The 23,532-nt window shown below is 44.8% G+C and overlaps 1 protein-coding gene across 1 annotated transcript; it reads right to left on the bottom strand.

Moving 5' to 3' along the window:
* Nucleotides 1-106: 106 nt before the first annotated feature.
* Nucleotides 107-21,676, bottom strand: nsd1b (nuclear receptor binding SET domain protein 1b). Its single transcript, XM_079283305.1, has 24 exons — nt 21,543-21,676; nt 19,718-20,613; nt 15,918-16,059; nt 15,051-15,223; nt 11,783-14,834; nt 10,890-11,002; nt 10,489-10,732; nt 9,616-9,716; nt 8,861-8,903; nt 8,342-8,568; nt 7,937-8,074; nt 7,707-7,830; nt 7,005-7,205; nt 6,742-6,921; nt 6,224-6,380; nt 5,563-5,768; nt 5,359-5,471; nt 5,001-5,147; nt 4,342-4,464; nt 4,105-4,221; nt 3,787-3,928; nt 3,547-3,653; nt 2,989-3,190; nt 107-2,340 (listed from the first exon to the last, which is right to left on the bottom strand). The coding sequence occupies exons 2-24, from the start codon at nt 20,594-20,596 to the stop codon at nt 1,553-1,555; spliced, it is 7,719 nt and encodes a 2,572-aa protein (XP_079139431.1). The 5' UTR covers nt 20,597-20,613; nt 21,543-21,676; the 3' UTR covers nt 107-1,552.
* Between the last annotated feature and the right edge of the window lie 1,856 nt (nt 21,677-23,532).

A 23,532-nucleotide genomic window follows, 5' to 3' on the forward strand; every position in this document is an offset into this window, starting at 1 on the left:
TTTCCTATGCTGCTTCATGTTGAACACAATAAATAAAAAAAAAGAACGAGGCCAGTAAAAAGCTGATTTCATAACTTCTTTTTCTTATATATTTATATATAGCAGTTGTTTTAACAGGTCAATAGTTGAGATCTAACGGGTCATAATTACACTGGAATGAAACACTGCTTGTTGGGCAACTGTAAAAAGGCATTAGTAGGGACACTTGGCTTTCACAGGCTCCAAAACCATTCCTTAAAAATAGCTCCAAAGAAAAACACGCTAAGGCATCGGCAGATAACACACAGACAACACTAAGCTTGAAGACAGAGCGAAAACACACGTGGCAAGAACATATACTGGAGTAAGCGTCACGGCAGGAGTCCGTCGTTTCAAGCGTCCCGTCGAAGACTTTTCCGTTTCCCCGTCACCACTTGTGCCTCACAGAGCAGTTTATAAATAATGACCACAGAGCACAACGCAGTGCAGGACCGCCTGCTGTGATGGATATGAGCTTCTGGAGTGTCCAACCCGTCTCCCTGTGGAGCTACAAGACAGCTTTGGCGGTATAAACTGTATAAAGACTTTCTCCGAGGCATGAAGAGTAATCTCAGGCAAACACTGAATCATCGTCAATTATAGATCCTCTTCTTTTTGTTTTTTTTCCCGCTTCTTTTCGTTGCCAGCGTCGGTCTAAAACCAGCAGCATCGCCTGCCGTGTGAACTCATGTTGAGGCTACGCCAGGCAGCAACTTCATGTGGCACTTTCACACGTTATCGACACTCTGATGTTGAAGCACCATCAAATGATCGGGAGCTGGAGGGGCGCAAATGGAAGCAACGACTCCTGTGTCAAGTATAGTCGTAAAAATAAACGTAACCAATGTCCACAAGGAAAGGAGTTTGGAGCGATGTTCATGTTTGAAAGCAGATGACAGGTTGTCATGTTGGTTTTCTTTTTTTTTTTTAAACGTGGCTACTATTTGATTTCAAATGTAACCAAGTCGAGGTAATTTACGTGGGCCGAAGACTGAAGAGTTCACCCGACCTCGACAGGAAGCTACAGTACAGTGCAGTCTGTTCTAGCACGAAACACCGACAGCATACACACTGGCTCTACGCACGCTCTGCAGGGTCAACTTGCTTGAAATACTACTGAGAACAAATACCAAAAACAAACCAGCAGGTGATATCCGTGAGAGAAAACAAGTATATTGGAGTGAAATATGTTTACAAATGTCAAGTTGTACATTGATGTAGAAGTTGCAGATAATTGTCTTTGTCAGATCTCCCATACGAAGGTGCAGTCAGCGCTAGTGTGTGCAAAGTCACCGAGTCATGAACCGAGCGTGTGACCGATTATTAGGACAAAACTAAATAAATAATAAAAGGAAAGTCTGTGTATAAATATGGTTCTCGACAGTATTTATTCTGTTTATTTATTTATTTATGTGTTGATTTAGTTTTGTCCTAAAATGTCCTCCATACAGTGACAGACTGGGCTACTTGTGATTGGTTTATCTGCTCTGGGGAGGGTTCGCTGCCTGCAGTTGTAATAATAATCCACTGTGCGTCACTCCTCTTCCTCCTCCTCCTCTTCGTCATTGTCGTCGTCGTCCTCCTCCTCGTCCTCCTCCTCGTCGTCATCCTCGTCCTCCTCCTCCTCCTCATCCTCCTCCTCATCCTCCTCATCCTCCTCCTCCTCCTCGTCTTCTTTGATCTCAACATATTCCATCACTGCCTCTCCGTCTTCTTCGTGAGAATCTGACTTCTGCCTCCCCAGCTCGCCCTCTTCCTCCGACTCCTCCTCCTCCTCCACTTCCTCCAGCAGCTCCTCCTCTTCCTCCTCCTCTTCGTCCTCTAAGACATCCCTCTCCTCCTCATACGAGGAGATGGGCGAGTAGTGCGGGAGGTCATACGCTGGAGGGCTGCTGGGAGCATCTGAGCTGCTGCGGGGAGGCGAGGAAGCTGGCGCGGCGACAGGAATCGTGACGGGTACCGGGATGGACAACGCGGGGAGCGACTCGGAGGGACGCGCGCCGCCGCCACTGATCTCCTGCACCTTCCTGCCGGTCGGTTTCGGACTGGTGGTGGTGTTCGAAGCAGCAGAGGGGATGACGGCCATGCCCAGCCCCGAGGTCAGGGCTCTGGGCTCGGCCGTGTACTCCCGGATCTCCCCTGGTTCCAGCGGGTCGGGCCCACAGGGGTCGTGCTCGCTGCAGCACAGCCTGCCGTCCAGCTTGGAGATGAAGAGCAGCCCTTCGCGGTGCTGGTTGCAGTAGGAGCTGGGGCACATCTCGCAGAAGGACGCCGCCTCCTTGTTACATATGTCACACTGGTGCCACGGACACTCCCAACGCCCTACAATGAGTATACAGACAAGAACGTCAAGGAAAGTACAAAAGGAACTTTGTTTCCATGTTTGGGATTTGAGTCGGTTACGTTATTATGCTGTTTAATTAGACTCAAAACCCACTCACATTAAAACCAGGTGCGCACAGAACAATATCTGCAAGCGGAAAACATCCCCACGAGGTTCCACAAGCGATCCCACAAGCTCGGGGCTGTGATAAGCACAAGCTCGACCCTTCCTACGCGCTCACAACTGAATGGAATAAACAGTGGCTGAAGCCTCTGCTCCTCTGATTGGTCACTTTAAACAACCAGAGTCTGATCAATGTTTCTGCTGTGATACACACGCCGTCGTTCAAAGGTTTTCGATCATGAAAATGAAATGCTTTTTGTCTTCTGAGGTTATTTATTTATTTGTCAAAAATGTAAATGCAGGTGTGTGAATCTCTTCCGCTGCTAAAATGGGTCGCAACATATACTTGGACGGCCGTTTATATCGCTCTAATAGCCAACAACTGAAATGTTTTACCGTGTAGTTTTCCAGGGAAAACTCCCCCGACACACACACACACACACACACACACTCACTCACACAGCAGGAAGTGACTGCATTTGCCAAACACCACAGATTTCACCAAAAGAAAATGTGCCACTGACCTGCAGGCCTCTTGGTGAGGTTGAGGCAGTCGGCGTGGTAGACTTTGGGGCAGCCGGGTCTCTTACAGGAGACCATCTGTCCTCCGTCTCCGCAGCTGTAACACTCGTCCTCTCGTTCTTTGGTCACCACCACCTTCTTCTTCCTCTTGCCGTGGCCCCTCCTCTTCATCTTTCGGCCTTTGTCGTCAGATGGAGGGTTGTTCTGGTTTGGAGAGGAGAGAAGCTTTAAACGGGGCTTTTGTTGAGCTGACTCCATGTTTACCTTTCAATTGACTGATTTCAGCATTTAAATAATAATAATGTTAATGCAGCAGTAATATTAATCCAGAAACATCATATATAACAGGAACTAAAAGTACTTTTCGTACATTGTTTTGGCAGGCTACATGATGTTACTTCAGTACGGTTTTGAATGCAGGACTTTTACTTGTGCTGCAGTATTTGAACAGTGTGGTATTTGTACATTTACTTCAGTAAAGGATCTGAATACTTCTTCCACCACTGACCTCAGGTGTTAAAACAACATATGAGCGTTTCAATTTGTGTCGTCGCCCTCACCTTTGGTCTGACGCCCAGGAAGCCGCTGCAGTTTGGTGCCCCGCATTTACAGACCGTCTTCCCGTTCCCCAAACACTCCAGGTTGTAGTTGAAAGTGAGCTCTGTACCTAAACAGAAACACACAAAATACCTCCACATAAGCATTTCCTCATTTGCATTTGTTTTCCCCATTAAACGTGTGTGTGTGTGTGTGTGTGTGATGTCCAATACTCTTGATTGTAGTGGTTTTATTTTATTTACCTGCAGCGACGTCGACGAGAGCGAACAGTCCCACCCGGGTGTCTCCGCTCACCGTCCACTTCTGCGTCTCGCAGTTCGGCTGACAGCAGTGGTTCATGAAGCGAGCCTCGTTCCCCTTGGGCCCGGCGTCGATGATTCGATCCTAAAAACACACATTTGCATACTTTACACCACTTTGAAAAGACACAGATGGTAAATTTATACATAAACATGCAAACATGTATTTCTTGTTTCCCCACTGTCGAAACAGGGTACCACCGACATGAGTATTTAGTGTTAGTACACACTTAAACACACTCTGTGGCTGTGGAGCTGTACCTTGTCCAGAGTCAGCATGTAGAAGTTACAGATGTCGTTCTCCTGGGCGTGTCTGATCCTGGACCTGCACTCCTCCTCGTCAATCACCTCCCCGACATACTCGCTCACAAAGTGACCCTGAAACAAAAAACGGTCAATATCAGTTCGCCTGATGCAATCACTCGAAACAGCAAACCACACTTCCTGATGGTGGTACTGCAGCGCCAGTAGAATTAGTGATAGCAGTACAGTGGTTACCTTCTTGATGTCGTGGCCACAGCGGAGTCCCCAGCCTCGAGACAGCGTCCTGAAGATCTCCACCTGGCTGTACTGACGCTTGCTGAACGCCTGGTTGAGGCAGTGCTCGCCCGCCGGGCAAACCTGCAAACGTTTCAGCCTCTTTGAGCTCAGTGTTTTGGTTTCACAGAGCTTCATAGTGAGCTTCAGCTCATCGTTTATCTGCCCGGACCAAACCTTTTTGTTGTGGTTCACTCTCACTTTAAAAAGCCACTGTACACGATCTGCTAAGCAGCAAACAGCAGACGGACATGAATTTGATAAAGAGGGAAATTGTCATTGTTTTGGATGAAGATAATGTATATTTCTGCTACTCGTACATTTTTTCTGTTGAGTTGAAAAACTTGAAAAGAAAGATTTGAAAAGACAGTTCAGGATTTGATGCAGAGCAGATCATTGATTAGCATTATCGAGACGGATATATTTGTCAACATCATACTTTCCAAAAAGCTAATGAGAAAATAGACCAATCACAGTTCTTGCCTTCGCCGTGCAGCTCCTACATTAAGGTGTAGGTAACTCAGCACCTCGACACACAGCATAGTTTGCTCTTTTTGATCATCATCCATAAATACCTAGAAATCTATTAAAAATGTCGTGTGATGGAGGGGTCTCTGTACCTGCGGGTGACATTCGTACAGCAGCATGCGGTTGATGCACTCAGAGTCCATCCCACATGGACTCTCATCTGTCGCCTTGCAGTTACACCGCGGGATCTCCGACAGGTCGGCCGTGAAGATCTGCACCTTCCCTATTGGTCGATTCACCTGAACGAGTCAAAAAGGTGGAAGGAGACATGAATTCTCTCTCAGCAATTATCTTTCAATCTGTCAAGAGTGATTATATGAAGTAACCTTTCAAGTTTGTCAGACATAAGTAGTATTAAGCATGACTTGTACTAATGCTCAGCACCAGAATAATACATAATTAAGAAATAAACAAAGTAAAATGGGACAAAGAACAAAGTGTCTCCCTGACCTTAATATGTTTGTACGGAGGAGGCTTCCTGTCGTTCTTCCTGTCCTCCTGAAGCTGCCGAAGCTCCTTCTCCGCCTGCAGCTCACGAAACCGAACAGCCGCCTCCTCCAAAGCTGAGGAGGGAGAACAACAGTCAGACACTCAAGTCATCATAGCAGGAACAAAGAGAAGACACAACCAACAACACAAGAACCCACAGGGTACCTTTCTTGTAGGTGGCATCAACACCTTTCCCCATCTTCTCCTTGATGTTGGCGTCCACGTCCATATAAGGGAAGACCCTGGCCTGGTACGTCCAGAGGTAATCGTTGGAGCCGAAGAAGTGAACGGGAAATTCCCCGACATCGTGCTTCATCCGCTGGATGTTCTCCGGGATCGTTTTGGGATGGCTGACCTCCGCTGGCCACCACCTTTACGGAGCAGTAGAGGAAAAAACACAAAAGTTTGTCATTAACACGGTAAAACGAAAGAGTCTAAACATACAGAGTCTAAAAGTACAGCAGCTCTGTGAGGCTGTACTTAACCACATCGGTGCTTTGAGCTAAATGCTAACATCCCCATGCTAACAAACTCATAATGACAATACAGGCAAATATATTTACCATGCAGGTATTTGGTAACAAACCAAAGCATTGGACACATACAATTGTTTAACTGAGGACGGCACCAAATGATAAGTCAGAGGATCACCAAAGTTATAACAGTTCAACCTGAAGGGATCACGAATGTCTGAACCAGATTTCATGCCAATATATTCAATAATTTCACTCAAAAGTACTTATTGTCACCCGCAGGGCAAAACATCCCGAATAACATCATGTTTTAACTTGACAAGACTTTTGTTAAAAATAAAATAAAAACTGACCTGTACCGGCCAACCTTCACCCAGAGGATGTCCTTAAAGCGAGGTTTCTTCCCAGCCTTGCAGTCATTGCAGTACCAGCTGCCTTTAGGCATCTCCATTTTCAGACACTCCCGGTGGAACGCGGCAGGACAGGACTCACAGCACAGCAGACTGCCCCCTAGAGGACATGAGGGGGAACTGCATCAACCGTTGCATGTGAACGTTAGCTAGACCTACATTAAGGTTTCCACTGTTTTCTGGAACAGCTGCTCTTTTAGCTTATAGCGACTTGCTGGTCAATAACGATGCACAAATGAACACGTTGTACAGTGTAAGTGTTAAACCCTTACATTTCCTGGTTGGGACCAGTAAATTCCTTGAGTCTAAGTTGATTTTTGGTCAAGCGGTTCCTGCTACTGCTAAGTTAAGTTAGCCTGCCGAAAGCAAATGAGCGCGTTTCCCAAAATGTAGAATGTTTGCATTAAACTACCGGCTTTGGGGCAGATTCAAGCGGAGGCCACGCGTTTCTAAATCCGTACCTTCGGTGCAGACGAAGCACCAGCTGACGTTGACGTGTTCGTGGTTCTTGACGCCGCGGCGGGGGGCGAAGTGGTTGGGACAGATGATGCTGTTGTTGGAGAGGACGACGCAGCCTGCTGCCATGCAGATGTCTGTAGCGTGATAGGCTACCGGGCAGCGCACACACCGAACCAGACGACCTGCAGAAACAACAAACGTACGGTCAGAGCATTGAAGGTGAAAACCAAACGACTGTAAATCCCCCGAGCGGTCTCTGGTTTACCTTTAGAGACGGACGAGCTGTTGGGGTTTGCGATGAAGCAGGTGAGACAGACGTGGATGGAGCAGCGGAAGCCTCGGTTCACAGGTGCCGTCGGGGCGAAGTTGGCGATACACTCGCCGTGGTAAAACTTCCCACACACGGGAATCATACAGCGGCGCACGTCCTCACTGCGCTTTTTACATACGAAGCAGGTGTGGACACCTGGGGAGAAAAAAAAGGCAAATTATCAACTTTTGTACCTTAAGCAGTGCATTTCCTGACATAAATAAATCTCTTTTTCCTGAGATAAAAATAAAAATACAAATGTAGGCTATACTTTTCTTTGATATTTTCGCAACATTACACCCGATGACATGAGCTGAAGTAAAAATGTTTATAGTTCTTCATTTGTCAATCCTATAATTCAGAAGGTGGAAAACCGTGAAACTTTCCTTTTTCATGTATAGTATAATACGATGTATACAACAATATATACATATAATAAAGTACTATACTACATATAGATAGTACATACTATAAAATATATTGTGGTCATAAAAGTTGGGGTACCGAATCGTAACAAATGTAGTGAGTAAAGATGATTTTTTTTGTTGTTCTTTCACAATCATTAACACAGACCTTTGGCCCCATTGACACTTGGTATCTACTTATTGAATTCATAATTTCATGCGTTTCAGAAAATACCTGTAAACACGGTCGTACCTGATTTGCACTCCGGACAGACAAACTTCCCTTTCGGGGCCTCGGCCAGAGAGATGCAGTGCAGGTGGAAGGCTCCACAGCACTGACCCTCGCAGAGCAGCAGCTCCCCCGTCTTCTCACACACCTGAGGCAAGAAAAACACAACCTGCTTTAAAATACCCGATGCAATGACATGGTTGGGCTTCCATTTCCTGTGTAGTCCGACGGGTTCGGTGTGGTATTAAGCTCACCTGACATATGTTCTCCTTCATGGAGGCAGGACCTCCTCTGTCCCCTATGATCTTCCTGGAGGGTAAAAGTGAATCGTCACACAGCGACAAGTAGTCCTTCATGGACGAGAAGCTGTGATCCAAGCTGGACAGGTCACCCTAAAGAGACAGATTCATACAGCGATAAATCAGAGCTTCCATACTATTTAAAGGTAGTGTATATGCTGTGTGGTCGGGAGTTTCAAATATTACAGTTTCAAATATTTTCCCTGCTGTGAAGTTGCTCTCTTTTGCCCGCCTTTGTCAAAACGGTATCTTTTAATTGTCATCAACATGTCTTTCCTCCCACAGAACATGCTCTTTATCTTTGTTTCAATGCCATCTTCTGGTACTTTCTAACTGGAGTGCTCTTAAACATCGGCTGACCTCTGACTCCGCTGTGTCCCTTTTGTCTTCTGCTTGAGGAGCATCAGCGTCTTCCGATGCCGTCTCCACATGGGCGGGTTGGGGCGGCGCCGGCGCTGGAGAGGAGGGTGCAGGAGAGCCGGGAGGGGGATCTGCAGGCGTAGAGGTGGACGCTTCGATGGGTGTCGCCGTGGAGCTGGAGGCTATAAACTGCTTACTCTTTGATATTAAAGATGGCGGTGCCGAATCTGGGTGAAAGAAAGACGTGTTCAAGGCAGGTTCATCACAACTATTTAAATAAATCACAACACTGCAGGAAAATAGTCCTCCACACTTATTCCATTTGAGATTTTCAATCATTTTCCTCATGAGAAGAATGTTTTCTTGTCTGGAAATTCAACTGGTTAATTTTCTAAATGGGGAATTTGTTTTTCCACTTCTTAAGTACTTTTCACACAAAAAAAAGAAAGAAAAGCAGAAGTTTAACAATGATTATTATATATTGAACAACAGTATAATATACACAGATGATCCACTGACCTGATTGAGGATCAGGATTTGAGTTGTTCTTCACAGTTTTCACCTGTGACAAGAGAACAATTAACAAAACCTTTTCCAGTCAAACTGACGGCAGAAAAAATAAAACCTTCTGAAACTCCCTAATTCATGGTATCAAGGTAAAAAAACAACCTGTAAAGTTTTCCTCTTTTCTCAGCTTCACCGATCTAGAATATTATGTCTGTCCAACATGTTACTCTCTAATTACATGCCGTTTGCATGTTGATGTAGTCTGCGCCTGCATTAGTTTGTTTTGTGGTCAACTGTTGATTCGTTTAATCTAAGGAGGGCTGAAAGCTCATTTCCCAAAAGCCTGTTTAGACGAAAAAGATCATAAAATCTATAATACAAACCTTCTCACACTTAAAAGGTGTTTCCTAAAAAGGATCGTGACTTTAGATACTATTAGTTTAATAGATAGCAGATTAACGAATGCCTCACCAGAGTTGGAAGAAGTAATCAGATATTTTACTGAAGACAAAGGAGCATTACCACAGTGTACAAATATATAAGTAAAAACAAGTTTGAGTAATTATTGATGCATTAGTGTGTTCATCACTTTAATGTTGCAGCTGGTAAATGCTAATGCTAATTCTAACTCCATGGGGACCATAAAGCATCATCTTAACCTATAATAATATTTCATAAAGTAGCAGAAAATGGAAATAGTCAAGTAAAACGCAAGTGTTAGATGTACCACAGATGAACAAATGTACACAATGCAGCTATATATGTACCTTCTTCTTGGGGCCCGTTGAGGCCTCTGCCTCCATGCAATACTCCAGGATCTTCTGAGTGGGTTTCCTCTTCCGCTTCTTCTCCAGCACAGGAACATTCACTGTGAATTAAATGTCACACAAAAAGACTCATTGTTATATATTTAATCAGTGGTTCCCTGACTTTAGGCTATTTAAGTCCCAAGAAGGTATAATTATTGAATATTTCACAAAAACAGCTGACGTAGCTCTGTATTGCACTACATTCCAAGTCAGCAGACTTTTTAGCGGTCTAATCAAATGCATTTTACATAAACGTTTACTTTTACTTGTAATGGAGTATTTCTACAATTTTGTATTGGTATCAAAATACTTATTACACCACTGCAAGTATCTGGATACCCAAAACATTTGGTTTGGTGCTGTTTTTCATGGTTTGCGCACCTCAGTTCCAATAAAGGGAAATCTTAATGCTGCAGCATAAAACATGTTTAAACAACTGTGCGTTTCAGAGACGTTGTCCTGTTTCAACATGACAATGACCGCCTACACACAATCAGTTCCATATGAAATGTTTTTCCCAGTTTGGTGTGGAAGCACTTGACATCAGTGGCCAATCTCATCAATGCTCTTGTGGCTGAATGGGAGCAAATAAAATCCCCAGAGCCAACATACAAAATCTTGTTGAAAGCCTCCCCAAGCTGTTGTTGCAGCGGATTACTGCCTGTGGTTTTGGAAATGCATGTTTTATAGTCACAAATGGATGTAATGTTTGTGTGTCCACATTCTTTTGGCCATTTACCGAGAAGATTTCTTTACTTTGGCTGGCAGAACTGTTTTTGTAACTTAGAAAGAAGGTAAGCAGCAGAGAATGAAACACAAAGACTTCCTCACCGTTGCCTTTGACGATGCCTTCGGACAGCGAGAGGTCAGATTCAGGAGGAGGGGTTAGTGTGTCTACGGAAAGCACCGGTGCATCTTGGCGGGATGTGTTTTCAGTGCTGGGAATTTGTAGTTCAGGGGGCGTTGTTGCAGCGATTTCCTCTGGAGGTGGCGTCTGTATTTCAGGAACCAAGTTCACGGATGGGGGGTCCTGTGTGCTGCTGTCCGATCCCGGGGGTTCGGACATGGCCGTGTCCTGAGAAAACAAACAAGATTTCACTGTCAATCAGTGATACAAGGTTTGTGTGTAGCTGGAAACAAGCGGTATTAGATGCCGAATGCCGTAGTATTATGTATATATAACAACATTCGACTATAAAATTACAACAGATCTTACTTTGTATGAATTTTACCTTTCCAATCAACTGGAGAGGCTTTTTAGTTTTCTTCCTGGTGGAGAAAATCTGATCATACTCTTCAGTCCATTCAATCAGCCTCTTGCTTGGTTTTCTAATTCGTTTATGTCCTGAAAAAGATATACAAGAACAGACACTAGCTTTTTAAAATCCGTTGTTTATGGTGTTACTAGACAGCAGAGTGTATTATCACACTTAAACCATGGCCACTTGCCAAAGGCAAAGAGATTTGAATTTGTCTTAGTTTTGAGTGAGATAGCTTAACTGCTAGCACGTAGCAACTATCGCGGTTTGTTGCTTAATTAATTACAGAAAATACAACAGAGTATTATAGTACTAATCAGGGAAGGACAAATCCTTCTGATAAATCCCAATCAAGAATTGAACGCAGGTGTCTGGGGAATCATTTTCAAAGCTCTCCGTTTCTGCCCATCTGCACTAAAACGCAATCCTGGAGTCTCCAAACTACAATGGCGTCAGCAGCATTTTCAAACTTTTCTGTTTTAGTGGTTCAAAAGTACCATCAGCAGTTTGCTTTTGCAATGCACCCATGGATGTACAAACAACTATGACTAAATTACTTTGGACATTTACAGGCAAGTGTATTTTCCGACGAATTCTAAGCCATATATAGACATTTGATCTCCAATGGACATCTACAGAGTATATCCTCAGACAGTGTGAGTCTCACTGAATTGGAAAATATGTGTATCATGTCTGTGTATTAAGACTTGACAGAATTATGACTGAGAAAGTGCCTTTTCTTGTGACGCAAATTGCACACTAAATCAGTGGGCCAAACTACAACTTGTTTTTCGGAATGCGTCCAGGATTTCGGTCACATTGTGCTTTACTACTTTGGTCAGACTCTTAAATTAGACTGTCCTTACCTTTTGGAGCCTTGTCGCCTTCTCCAGCGTTGTGCATCAAGCTAGTGTTAGTCTCAGTGCAGTCTGCCGCAAGGCCATTTGGCTGTTCCAGACGCAGCGTAGTGTCGCACCCCCTCTGCTCCAAAGGCACCATGTTCTGTAGGTTCTCATTTACTTTGCCCCACCTATCGTCCTCCATCTCTTCCCCAACTACATCTTTACCACCTACAGCTTGCCTCTTCCAGCTGCTGGTCTGTATGCCGAACAGGGACTGGACCCTTGATGAGCAATCTACTCCCGATGAAGAGTCCATTGCTGGCAGGGACTCCAGTCCAGGGAAACCAGGTCCAGACCTGGCAGGACGACAAGGCACTTTGCGGTTGGGTTTCTTTTTCACCCCAGTGGAGCTGCCCCTTCTGTTGTAGGGCCTTTTGGACGTCTGACTTGTGCTCTCCTTGTGTTTGATTTCAATTTGGTCTGGACTTAAACACTGATTTTTATTAACATGTTCAATTTCTCGATCTTGGCCTGCGGGTTTCGCCTCTCCAGGCATCACTAAGGGTTCCTCCTTAACATGTGCACTTGGTGGCCCAATTTCCAGTTCTAAGGGGGTCCCATCTTTCTCTCTCGTGTCATGCAAGTCCTTCAACATCATGAGAAAAGTGCTGAACTTGTAGTTTGTGTCTGGTTTGAAAGAGATGGGTTTACCATCGCCCTCATTTGCCAGGGACTGGAAGGATACCTCATCCAAGTTTTTAAAGGCATTAATAAAAGTAAATGGTGAGGAAGGGGAGGACGAGGAGTGTATGCCAGAGGAATGATCTTCCTTCTTTGCCTTTACCCTAGAAGTCAGAGGTATGAAGTCCATTGGTGGAGTTGAGGATATTGAGAGATCTTCATCTTCGCTCTTGACACCAACATCAAAGTCAACCGAGTCAGAAAACGTAGAAGGGGGGGTGCTACAGCTAGAAAATATGTCCTGATCACACTCGCCATTGGTATTATGAGATTTAAGAGATTTCATTTTAGTGCAAAAGTCCAGTTTGGAATTATGCGCAGAATTACACAAAAGGTCCTCAGCTTTGCTGTGTGGATTCAAGAGTTCTTTCCACTCAGCCGCCTTTCGGGCTTTTTCACGCTTCTTCTGATCTGCCTCCTGCATGGCCTTCAGGGCTCTGGTCATCAAACGACTGCTGGCTGGGAGATGGGCAGGCTGCTCTTGAAGTAGGACTTTACTGACTTCATCAAGAATCTGCTTTGATTTGTGGACAACTTTCTTGGATTTTGCAGAACACAGGCCTTCGGGTACAGGAGCGTTCCTACATACTAACATGCCATGCAGGTGAGAAGGTGGACTAGTTGTATTACAAGTTGTACTAGTAGATGTCATTTTTTGATCTGAACTGCCTAACTGTTCAGAGGACTTGCTTGTTACTTTGGATGCAGGTGTCTTCTTACATTCTGACTGTTCTGATTGGTTAAAGGATGAGTAAGTCCCTTTGCTTGGGCTTACATTTACAGTTTCTGGGTTACCCAACTCATCAGACACATTTGCCACATCTGAGGCAACTATAGTTTTACCTTGACATGATTCTGATGAGAGACGAAGAATACCAGTCCCACCACTTGCTTTTAACTTCTTAACTGAGATCTTTATGGAATCTGAACTGACGGCCTGATCTATGGAGACACTTGCCTTGCTGTCAACCCAATCTGCCTTTTTAGAGGACATTTTAGTCACAGTAGTATCTGGTATTTTTTCATTCTTTGTACATGTAGGTTGGTCATTGGGACTAATGGTCACACTGGAGTTCAGGAACTTCTTACCCTTTATGTCCTTGCGTATCAATTTGACAAAGGGCAGCCTAGACTTAGAAACCAGACTTGTTTGTTTGTCTAGACTTGCTAATGGGTCAGTAGCGTCAACATTTAAAGTGGATGCTGCATTCTTGCTACTTTCTTTTTCTTCAGATTTGTCAGGAATCCGGTCAATTAAATGGACCTCTTTATTAGCCATGAAGTCAGAATGTTGAGTTTGACTGACTCTCTTTACACTCAACCTGGTTTGGTTTATGAAACTTACTGGACTGGGCTCTAAGGCCTTTTTCACATCTGAGCCACCCGATTGGTCTGACGTTGAGCCAGTAACAATGTCGGCTGTATTACTCACTGTGTGTCTACCCTTTGAATAGCCACGCTTGTCAGAGGTCACACCAGTCTCAAAAGAAAGCAGTGACCTCTGCTTGTCTAACAATCCTGACTGGTCAGCGGGACTGCCAGTTGCACCAAAAGGCCTATCAACAACTGGGGGGGTTTTACACTTCAATTGTCCTGAATGTTCAGGCGACAGATTTGTATCAGCAGGTACCGGAGTCTTATGCTTGTCTGACAACCCTGACTGGTCACTGGGCCCACCACTGGAGGACGCACTAGGAATCTGTGACTTTTTACTTACAACAGATGAGTTCTTTTTCTTACAGGGCACTTTACTAAAGAGAGTGCGGTCTGGCACCGGACTGGATGTTTTAGGTCGTCTGTCTTTGCCGGATTTACTGAACCAAAGACCACTCTGAATCTCTGGCTGCTTCTTCACCTCTTTGACAACTGTGACAGATGGTGGAGTCGGAACTGGCTTTGACTGACGTTCAAGTGCTTTTGGACATAAAATCTTAGGGACTGAGTCGAGGTCAGAATATGGGCACTCTCCATTGTCTCTATTCGATTGGTCAGGGCTATTATGCAACGTCTTTTTAGAGTGTTTACTACTCGTGTCCTTGGACGATTTACTTGGTTTCTTCTTGCCAGTAGGTTTCCTTAAAGTGCTTGTCTTTGCTGGAGCTGTAATTGGGGATGAAATGGATCCATTGGTAATCTGCAATGTCTCAGGAAGGGTGGGTGAAGTGGCGGGAGGAAAGGTTGGATGGGCCTTGTTCTTTCTCTTCAGTGTGGAACCGTCATGGAAGGCATCGTCTATCGACGAAGGAATAAAGGAAGCTATTTTGGGTCTCTCTTGGAGAACAGATTCAGCTTCTGCCACACTGGATTTCCAAGAGTCCTGAAAACGCTTCGCAATCTGCAGAAAGATAAAGGTAAACATAACTCAATCTTTGCAGACATAACTTACTTGTTAAGAATAATATCTTACTTGTAACTGAAGTCATTCCTGAACAAGTCTGCAGCCTTTATTTTATTGTCTAACACGACGATCACCCAGCAATGACGATGATTTAGATCAACGTTTTATTAGGGCATGCAAGCAGTGACTCATTATTCTGAAAATAGTAATTACAGTGTATTTGTAGTTCTGCTCCCTTTGCTTCCCCCTTCGGCGAAGTAGGGGGAGCTGTTCAAATTCAAAGCCTCCGTGGAAACTGTGAGTTGCTTTGTCCTCCACCCAGGTGAGCTCCACGGGCTCCCCAAAGGTCCTGACATGGTAGAGCCGACAGGGACGGTCACTCGGCTCTAAGACGACAACAAACATCAGCCTCAATGTCTTGATATGAGATTTAAAACTACATCATCCTGCACAGTAAATACATCTGTGCGTCAGCTACGCAAAGGGAGCTTTTAAATGCAAGAAACCTGGACTCTCTACAACTACAATCAAATGTGCATACTAGTATCAGAATGATTTTTGAGCATGTACTATACATAATTTACAGTGGAAATAAGATTAAACCCACAATACCAGCAGTTTGTGGTATCTAACTCTACCTGCTGAGACATTAGGGTAATCCAGCTTTAGACAATAGTTTTTATGACAAGAATAAAACTGTACGAATCAATGATTGTGAAGGAAAACCATCACATGGGAAAACAAATAAATTTATAGCATAAAAGCACAATACAGTCAGTGTACATGTCAGGGGATGAAAGTGCTTGAAATAACTGCTTTAAAAAGGGATCTATAGTGTCAAATTAGGAGATCCATTGGTGGAATGTATAATGTAGTTTTTGATAGCATAAATAAAAATTACGATCAAATTTAAAGATGTTCTGAAACTTTTCTAGCATCATGGTTCTCTCCGCTTGGTAACATGACCTAATAAGGCAATTTACTGCCAACCAAAACAATCCGTAGAGCAAATCAAACAACTTGAGACAATCCTTGTGCGATGTAGCCAATCACATGAAGTCAGCAATGTCTCAGGCCCACCTTTTACTTTGTGATAGATTCCCTGTGTCGGGTCAACGGTCACCTCACACGGCCACCATGGTCTTCGGTTGAACTTTGCCCAAATAACTTCACCCTCTAAATACTTCACAGGCGGCAAAGACTTTTTCTTGGGGCTGTTCTGCTGTCAACAACATGACAATGAAGAAAGAAAACTGCAATCAGACAACTGAAAAAAAAGACATGTTCTCACCAGATCATAGCTACGGATGTGTTGGTTGCTTGTTACTTTAGCAAGTCCATCGTGACCCCCTGATGTGCATTTGCTCTACTTTCAAAGACATCATCACATACATGTCGCATAATCCATGTGAGGATTCACCAATGACAATTATACATGTCTATGTCTACCTGCTGATCCTCCAAGACTGTGTATTTAAAAAAACATATATATATATATATATATATATATATATATATATATATATATATATATATATATATATATATATATATCACATCTATGAACAGTAACCAAAGAAGTAACTTTAATAGTGTAAAATGCTAAAGGCTATAAAAAGCTGATGCCTATTTTGAAGCTCAGAGTTCAAAATATGAGACTGCAAGTGATTTGTTACCTGTATGATATTTTTTTACCTTGCTTGATGCGTCTAGGCTTTGGGTCTGGGTCTTTGTCTGAACTGTTTTTGGTATGTCTGAAAACGAGGGCTGTCCTCAACCAAAGAAACTCTACGTTAACTAACACTCGATTGAATTGATAAGTTGATTTAAATCGACAGATCTGTAAAACTGAGTTTCTCCACAAAGAATCACACAAAAGCAACACTTAAAATCTCGTGTTTACCATCGATGTGCTCATAAGTTTCTTGGACATAAGTCATTTAGCATGAAAAAAGCATAAAGAACGGCTCGTTGACTCAGCGGGATATCAAGATACTGAGGTTGAGTTTTTTTTTTACGTGTGGGGTTTTGTTTTGCCTTCCTGTCTTGATTTGCTTTGTCGTTACACGTGTGTGTATATATATATATATATACATATATACATACATACATATCACATCTAACACTGCACAGCGAGTCAAAGGTTTCAGCTTCGGACAAACAATTTTCTCGACAGGCTTTAGGATCTAATTTTAGCCTTCCCTTGTACCACAACAGGTTTCAAACCATAGTAGAAGAATATTACAACCTGGTTGTACTTGTGGCTAGTACGGTACATCATTTGTTATTATTAGTCGTGACTGCTCACAGCAGCAGGTTGGGAGGACTGGCGGGGTACATGATCAGGCCCGAGTTATGACCGGCATGCAGCAGGAATTGCCATAGGGCTGATACTGGCTGCTGCTATGATGTAACCATGCATTTTAAAAAGGAAGAGCTCAACATTTTGGGAAACACGCTTATTCGTTTTCTTGCCGAGGGTTTGATGAGAAAGCCAATACCACTCTCCTATCTGCCCGAAGCTACAGCCGGGATACGATTAGCTTAGCTTGTTATCATAAAAGAAAGCGGGGGAAGCAGCTAGCAGGTAGGGGGGTTTATTACATGTGTGAATGAATCATGATCACATAATCTTTGTAGCAAATGGTAGGCTGCTGAGCTACTGAACTTATAATAAGCGATTGTCTAGGTATAGGTTTTTGCTCCCGGGGCTCGATAAAGTTGTATACTCATATTTGAGATCATGTCACAAAGTCAGAGTAAATTACAGCTGTTCACCCTAATTATATATTTTCTTAAATGTTGTTTTCTTTCCGACCAGGCTGTTATTGGTCTCTACATATTTTCATTTATTTGCCCAAAAACTTTCCATTGGACCATGGTCCATTTCGTACGAAAGCCACATAATGACACCATGACCAATGTTTCTTCAGCAGCTAATCAATGTTGAGTTACTGAAAGATTTGGCCCAGTTGCAGCTTATACACAGAAATAACAGCGGTCCTAAAATTGATCTCTGTGGAACACTGGCATTTCTGACCACACGATAAAAGCTAAACTAGTTTGGAGCCAGGCCCTTAAAGAATTGTTTCAAACATTTTGGGAAACACGCCGATTCCCTTTGTTGCTGAGAGTTATACGAGAGGACTCGACACTGCTTTCATATCTGTGCGCAGTCAGCAGCTGGTTAGCTTAGCTTAGCACAAAGTCTGAAAACAGGAAAGAACAGCTAGCCTTGCTCTGTCCAGAGTCCAAACAATCCACCTAACAGCACTTGTAACGCTTACGAATCAACACTTTATATGATATGACAAACCGATATAATATCGGTTTGTTAATTTGCACAAAAACAAAAACGTTGTGATATCTATGGGAACAGTGACTTCCTGGGGTCTCCTCTGGTCACTTGGTCATCTCACATTGCCTTAAATCTCCAGGATTTACCTGTAAAACCATCATTTTTTCCATTCATGCCACGAGCAGAAAATATTATTCGACAAAAGGGGGGCCCTGCAGAAAAGGCTTTTGAATCACTGACTGGGACACGGAGATAGAACGGAGCAATCATTAATGTTATGAGCAACACAAGCTTCAATCATGATGTCGGCTGTGTGTTTAGATTGACTGACCCGGGAGCTCTATTATTTGAATCACCCGTCCTATTCTGTCATTCAGATGATATGTGGTCGTTATCCTGGAGACGGTGAAACGTTGATTCAGAAAAGTTAAACTGAAACGGCTGCTTCAGAGTTACGGACTCTGTCCTCTTTCTTCATATTCAGGATCACATCTTGAGCAGTGCCAAGTTTTAATGAGGAACGTGTCCCCGAAACAGTGCAACACACAAAAAGTTAATTGTCTTACTTCTATTTGGGCGATAATCATGCCATCATTTTTGAAACTACAGCTCACATAATGCTTTGGAGGATGTAATCAGAAAGTATAAAGTCTACAAGCCACCTTCTTATCGCCAATAATTGTTTACATTTTGGCAAATTGGCACGAGGGCTGAACAATCTTAACAAAAATATCGAATTGCGATTACTTTGACCAACTTATTATTCACATTTTCACTGAAAAACTTGATGAACGTGATTTCTGCAGGGATCTGTACGAAATAAAAGATGTTTTCTTCAGTCTGTAGAACGTTATTTGGAGGCCAGGACATCTCTGCAGCACCACAATATTTAATTTGAAATGGTATGTTGACGCAAGTCACACTGAATCTATAAATATATGCATCATGTCATGTGTTCAGATTTGACTACTTTATGACTGAGACAAGGAGTGTGATTTTCGCAATCACACGCTATGGCTTTTTAAGTACCTTAATTGCCTCCATTAGCAGCCTGCAGGCCTTGTAGACGAACAGGCCAAATCAGCATCCAATCCACAACAACTAACTTCCTGTTGGCATACACCTGTCCCTTTCAGCTCACGCAGCATGCTAGCCTCACGTCTGTCCCTCCACGGCCCCCTCTTCAGCTCTCCTCATTTTGAAAACCTCTGGTGAAGCTTGACATTTTTCCTTTAGCTCCTTGTAAATAGAAAACAACCATATTTGTCAACGACAGAGCTGTGCATCATCTGTGCCCAACCACTATTCACAAGGACCGATATTCTGTTACAACAGGAGAAAGGCAGCGCGGGTACTTAGTGTGTCATGCACAAGGTTTGTGTGTGAAAAAGTTATGTAATAACTAAACTATACTGCCCTAGTGAGGGGGAACTCCTTTGACTGAGGACCATTAAGAACTTTTACAATCAAAACCAGAAAGAAAAGTGTTTGTTTACCTAATAGAGGTGTTGCTATTGCTGAAAACACAGAACCTTGAAAAGCTGTTATTTTGTTTACTTGGAGTAATAAGGATAAAACTTGCCAATGAATGCATTGGGGGACAATCCCCGAGCAGGAGCAGCTCGGTGTCGCTCTCCCACTCGTCATCCGAGCCGTCCCAGTATCTCCGACGCTGACCCGAGGACTGGGACCGGGTGACCACTTTGGCTGACGAGACGGTACCATCCTTGGACTCCGAGTTCGAGTGTCCAGGAGTGGACTGGAGAACGTTCCCCGCATTCTCGTGTTTGTCCTGCAAGCCTTCCCCCAGAGGTGACGCATTCTCCTGCTCTTCATCGTTGTCGTCGTCGTCCTCAAACAAGGAGGATTCAAAGTGGAGGAAGCCGTTAGCGAAGGGGCTGTTGCTGTCGAGAGAGAAGGCCGGGCTGGGCGGGCCCGAGAAACAACCTTCCGTCTTTTTCTCACACACGACGGGATCGGCGCGATTGGCTGCGGGCGCGTCCCTACTTCTAGTTTGGACAACGGGTTGTTTTTGTCCAGCAGAAGAGACACCAAAGCTCTCCCCCCTGCTTGTGTTCTGGGTGCCAGAATAATCTCCGCTAGTGCAATCGGTCCAGGAGTCCCTCTCCATCCCCTTCCCCTTCTTACTCCCCCCCCACTCCCAGCTCCTCTCTGGCTCCTTCACCGGCAGGACCAGGTCCGGCTGGCTCACCATGGTGGTGAGATGTTGCAGCCTCCTGAGAGGACTGTAGGTGGAAGGAGAGGAGGAGGAGGATGATGAGTGGTCTCTTTGTGTGAACCCATAGATGGACGCATGCTTGATGGAGGACGCGGCGGCAGACATGGTTAGCCCGATCCTGTGGTCATGGTGTCTGGAGGCGCAGGACAGGTCACGGCTGGGGGTCAACGGGCAGCTGGACTGATGAGTCTCCCTGCCAGGGCCTGGGTAAGGCCCACTCATGCTGGCATGGTTCCTCCCTGAAACATGAAGAGAAAATGATCAGAGGCCACCAAAACAAATCACAAACAAACATTCTGCACATTTGGCCTCGCATCAAGGCTCGTTGGAGTATACCTGTGATTTTGTTTAATTTAATGATGACAATCCTTTAAGAAATTACATTCTAACCATGTTTTTGTTTTGTTTTTTGCACAGCATGTTTCTACAATCTGTCATAACAGTCATAACATCACTGCAGCTTGTCTAAAGTTATCCCAGGCAGCTGGTGGTGAGATGGTTTAAAAAAAAAAAAAAAGTGACACACCTCAGCCATCAAATCCGTGAAATACAACACAAACCTGCCTCCACGTCATGCCAAAATAAAACGTAAACAGACTCACTGACGACGAGCCGATCGACCTATGGTGACATTTTGGGGTTTTTTTGGAAGAGATTCTGCGCAAACATCGCAACCGCCGCTATGAAGCCTTCGAGGGGAATTATCGCGATAAGATACAAATTACATCAAGTAGGATAAGGTCAGCAGCATGTAAACTCACTGCACGCACACACACACACAATAAAGGAAATGAATTACAGCGAGTCATGTTAACGTCAACCGTCATGCACGCCGGCGCTGCAACTGGAAATAAAATGGACCCGTTCGTGCGCGAGCGCGCGTGTGCATAGATGTGTGCCACTGCATGTGTGTGTCTGTTTGTCTGTCTGTGTGTGTGTGTCGCTCGTTGCTTGCATACGTGCACGAGACTAGAGACACAAATCGCAACATAACACGAGACGCCACAAAACAAGTTTACCAACACACACTGACACACAAACACGCGCGAAGACACACACACGCTTGTACGGGCTTCCCTCCCCGACTGATGCAGGCTATGTGTGCATCAAACAACAAAAATCACGGAGAAAACGCCGAATGACACGGGATCTGTCGCGAGAATCTTACCATTCCGGTGTCAGCCACCGCAAACGTGCACCTCAACCCGCTCATTTTGGCGTTTAAATGTGCCAATTTCCGATTTTTTGAAAGCGGATGAGGAGAGTCCCAGCGGCAACACTACTAGGCCTGGATCCTGTGAAACGTACTCACTGACTGCCCCCTCCACCTCCCTCCTCCTCCTCTTCCTCCCTCCTCCCCTCTACATGCGCTAAAGCCTGGTCCAGCGGCCCCTGGAATCGAGATTCAGGCGTGTTGTGCTCCTCCAGCGATACCCCCCCCCCCCCCCCCCCTCTTTCTGCTTTGTGATAATAACTACAACTTTATAATTCGCGCTGTGTGGGTTTCCGCTCTGTTGAAAGGCTATTTCCTGCCTGCCCCTTGAAAGTCAGTCTCTCTGTCTGCCGTGCGCGCTGCCAGTCGTCACCACTGCCTCCCTCCCCAAGCCGGTCCACAGCGTGGAGCACAGAAGGGACCGTAAATCTGTCTTCCAAGAAAAAAAATAAAAATAGTTGACAGCCACCAAAAAAACCCAAGAACGTACAGGACAACCACAAGACAACTCCAACATCGAGCCCCGCCCCTGCCCTTAATTACAAGCCTCAATTATTACCCTAAACCAGGCTGCCATCACCATTGACATGTCACATGCCAAACTTGTGCCAACAAACTGGCCCCTTCTGCCACCACCACCCCCCCACGCCCGACACGCACTTGGGCCAGCACACATGCGCCTGGAGACGGAAGAAAATAAATAAAGAGAAGTAATTTAAAAAAAATGTCCACCACTAACACATCTGAGAAGCAGTGAAATGGTGCAGCAGGCTACCCGGAAAAACAGATGGGTTTCCTTTTTCTGAGACGAGTTGCTGTGTAGGATCTGGCTGCACACCCGGTCCCTTCAAAATGGAGTCCTCCAGCCTTAGAGGAGGAAAAAAAAAATAGAAGCAGGCCACAAAGTGTTAATATATGCTCGATATAGAGTTCACCCAGCCACGGAGAAGCTGAGCCTCAAAGCGCACCTCTTCTGAGCCCTGGATGTGTTGCTGGTGGCTGGTCAGAGTCTTGAATCAGCCATGCCACGACAGGAACATTTTCCCTACATGCAATGCCTTCCAAAGTCAGTCTCGTGAGCGTTTGTGCCACGACAAGGGGGGGACTGAGGACTGTGTGTGTGTGTGTGTGCGTGCGTGTGTGCCAAACGCACGTCTCACTGCTCAAAAATTAAACATTTAATGGCTCTTTACGCGTCGATTGTGCGGTGGGAAGAGGGAGGAACGCACGGGTTCTGTTTGTTTTAATTCCGTCCAGAAACGAAGGGCTGAAAGCTGGAAAACAAACTGCAGCTTCTCGGCCGCTGAGCTGAGCTGCGAGATGTCTGCGTTGGTGTGTTTGATTCTTTATGGACGGGGGGAGAGATTTGGAGATTTTGGAGACGATATGTCAGTGAGGACAGAGAGGGCGATGTAGAAGGGGTGTTTCAGGTGTAAAATAATAATACCCCCTCCACTCTCACACCACTTCACTCTTGTTACCGGGAGGCGACATGGGAAACGGCGGTTATGATCGACACGGCCGCGCCACACAGCAAACCTTCCTCCTCCTCCTCCTCCTCCTCTTCTGCAGATTCAGAATAAAGCTCGGCCGTGTAACTGTTGACAGGGAAAACACGAGACTCTGCAGGACTGTTCATGTGAATATTATGACGTTTTATGAAACCTCTCGGTGAATCTACCAGCTCCTCACTTCACACGGGTTTGAAAAAAAAACTCAGCTGAGAAGGAAACACGGATGATTTGGGATGCGTTTTTGCTTTTCTGCCTCGATCCTAGCAGAAGAGAGGGTTGGGTGAGGACGGGAGAGACAGACGGTTGAGAGAGAGAGACAGGCAGACGGGGACAGGGCCTGCTGCGGGTTTACGCAGCGCAAAACAGCGCCGCGCACCGGCAGCAGCGCGCACCCTCCCGGTGAACCGCCGTCATTAGCAGACAACCGTTTC

Source organism: Melanostigma gelatinosum, assembly GCF_949748355.1.
Source record: "Melanostigma gelatinosum genome assembly, chromosome: 14".
In the NCBI taxonomy this organism is placed as follows: domain Eukaryota; kingdom Metazoa; phylum Chordata; class Actinopteri; order Perciformes; family Zoarcidae; genus Melanostigma; species Melanostigma gelatinosum.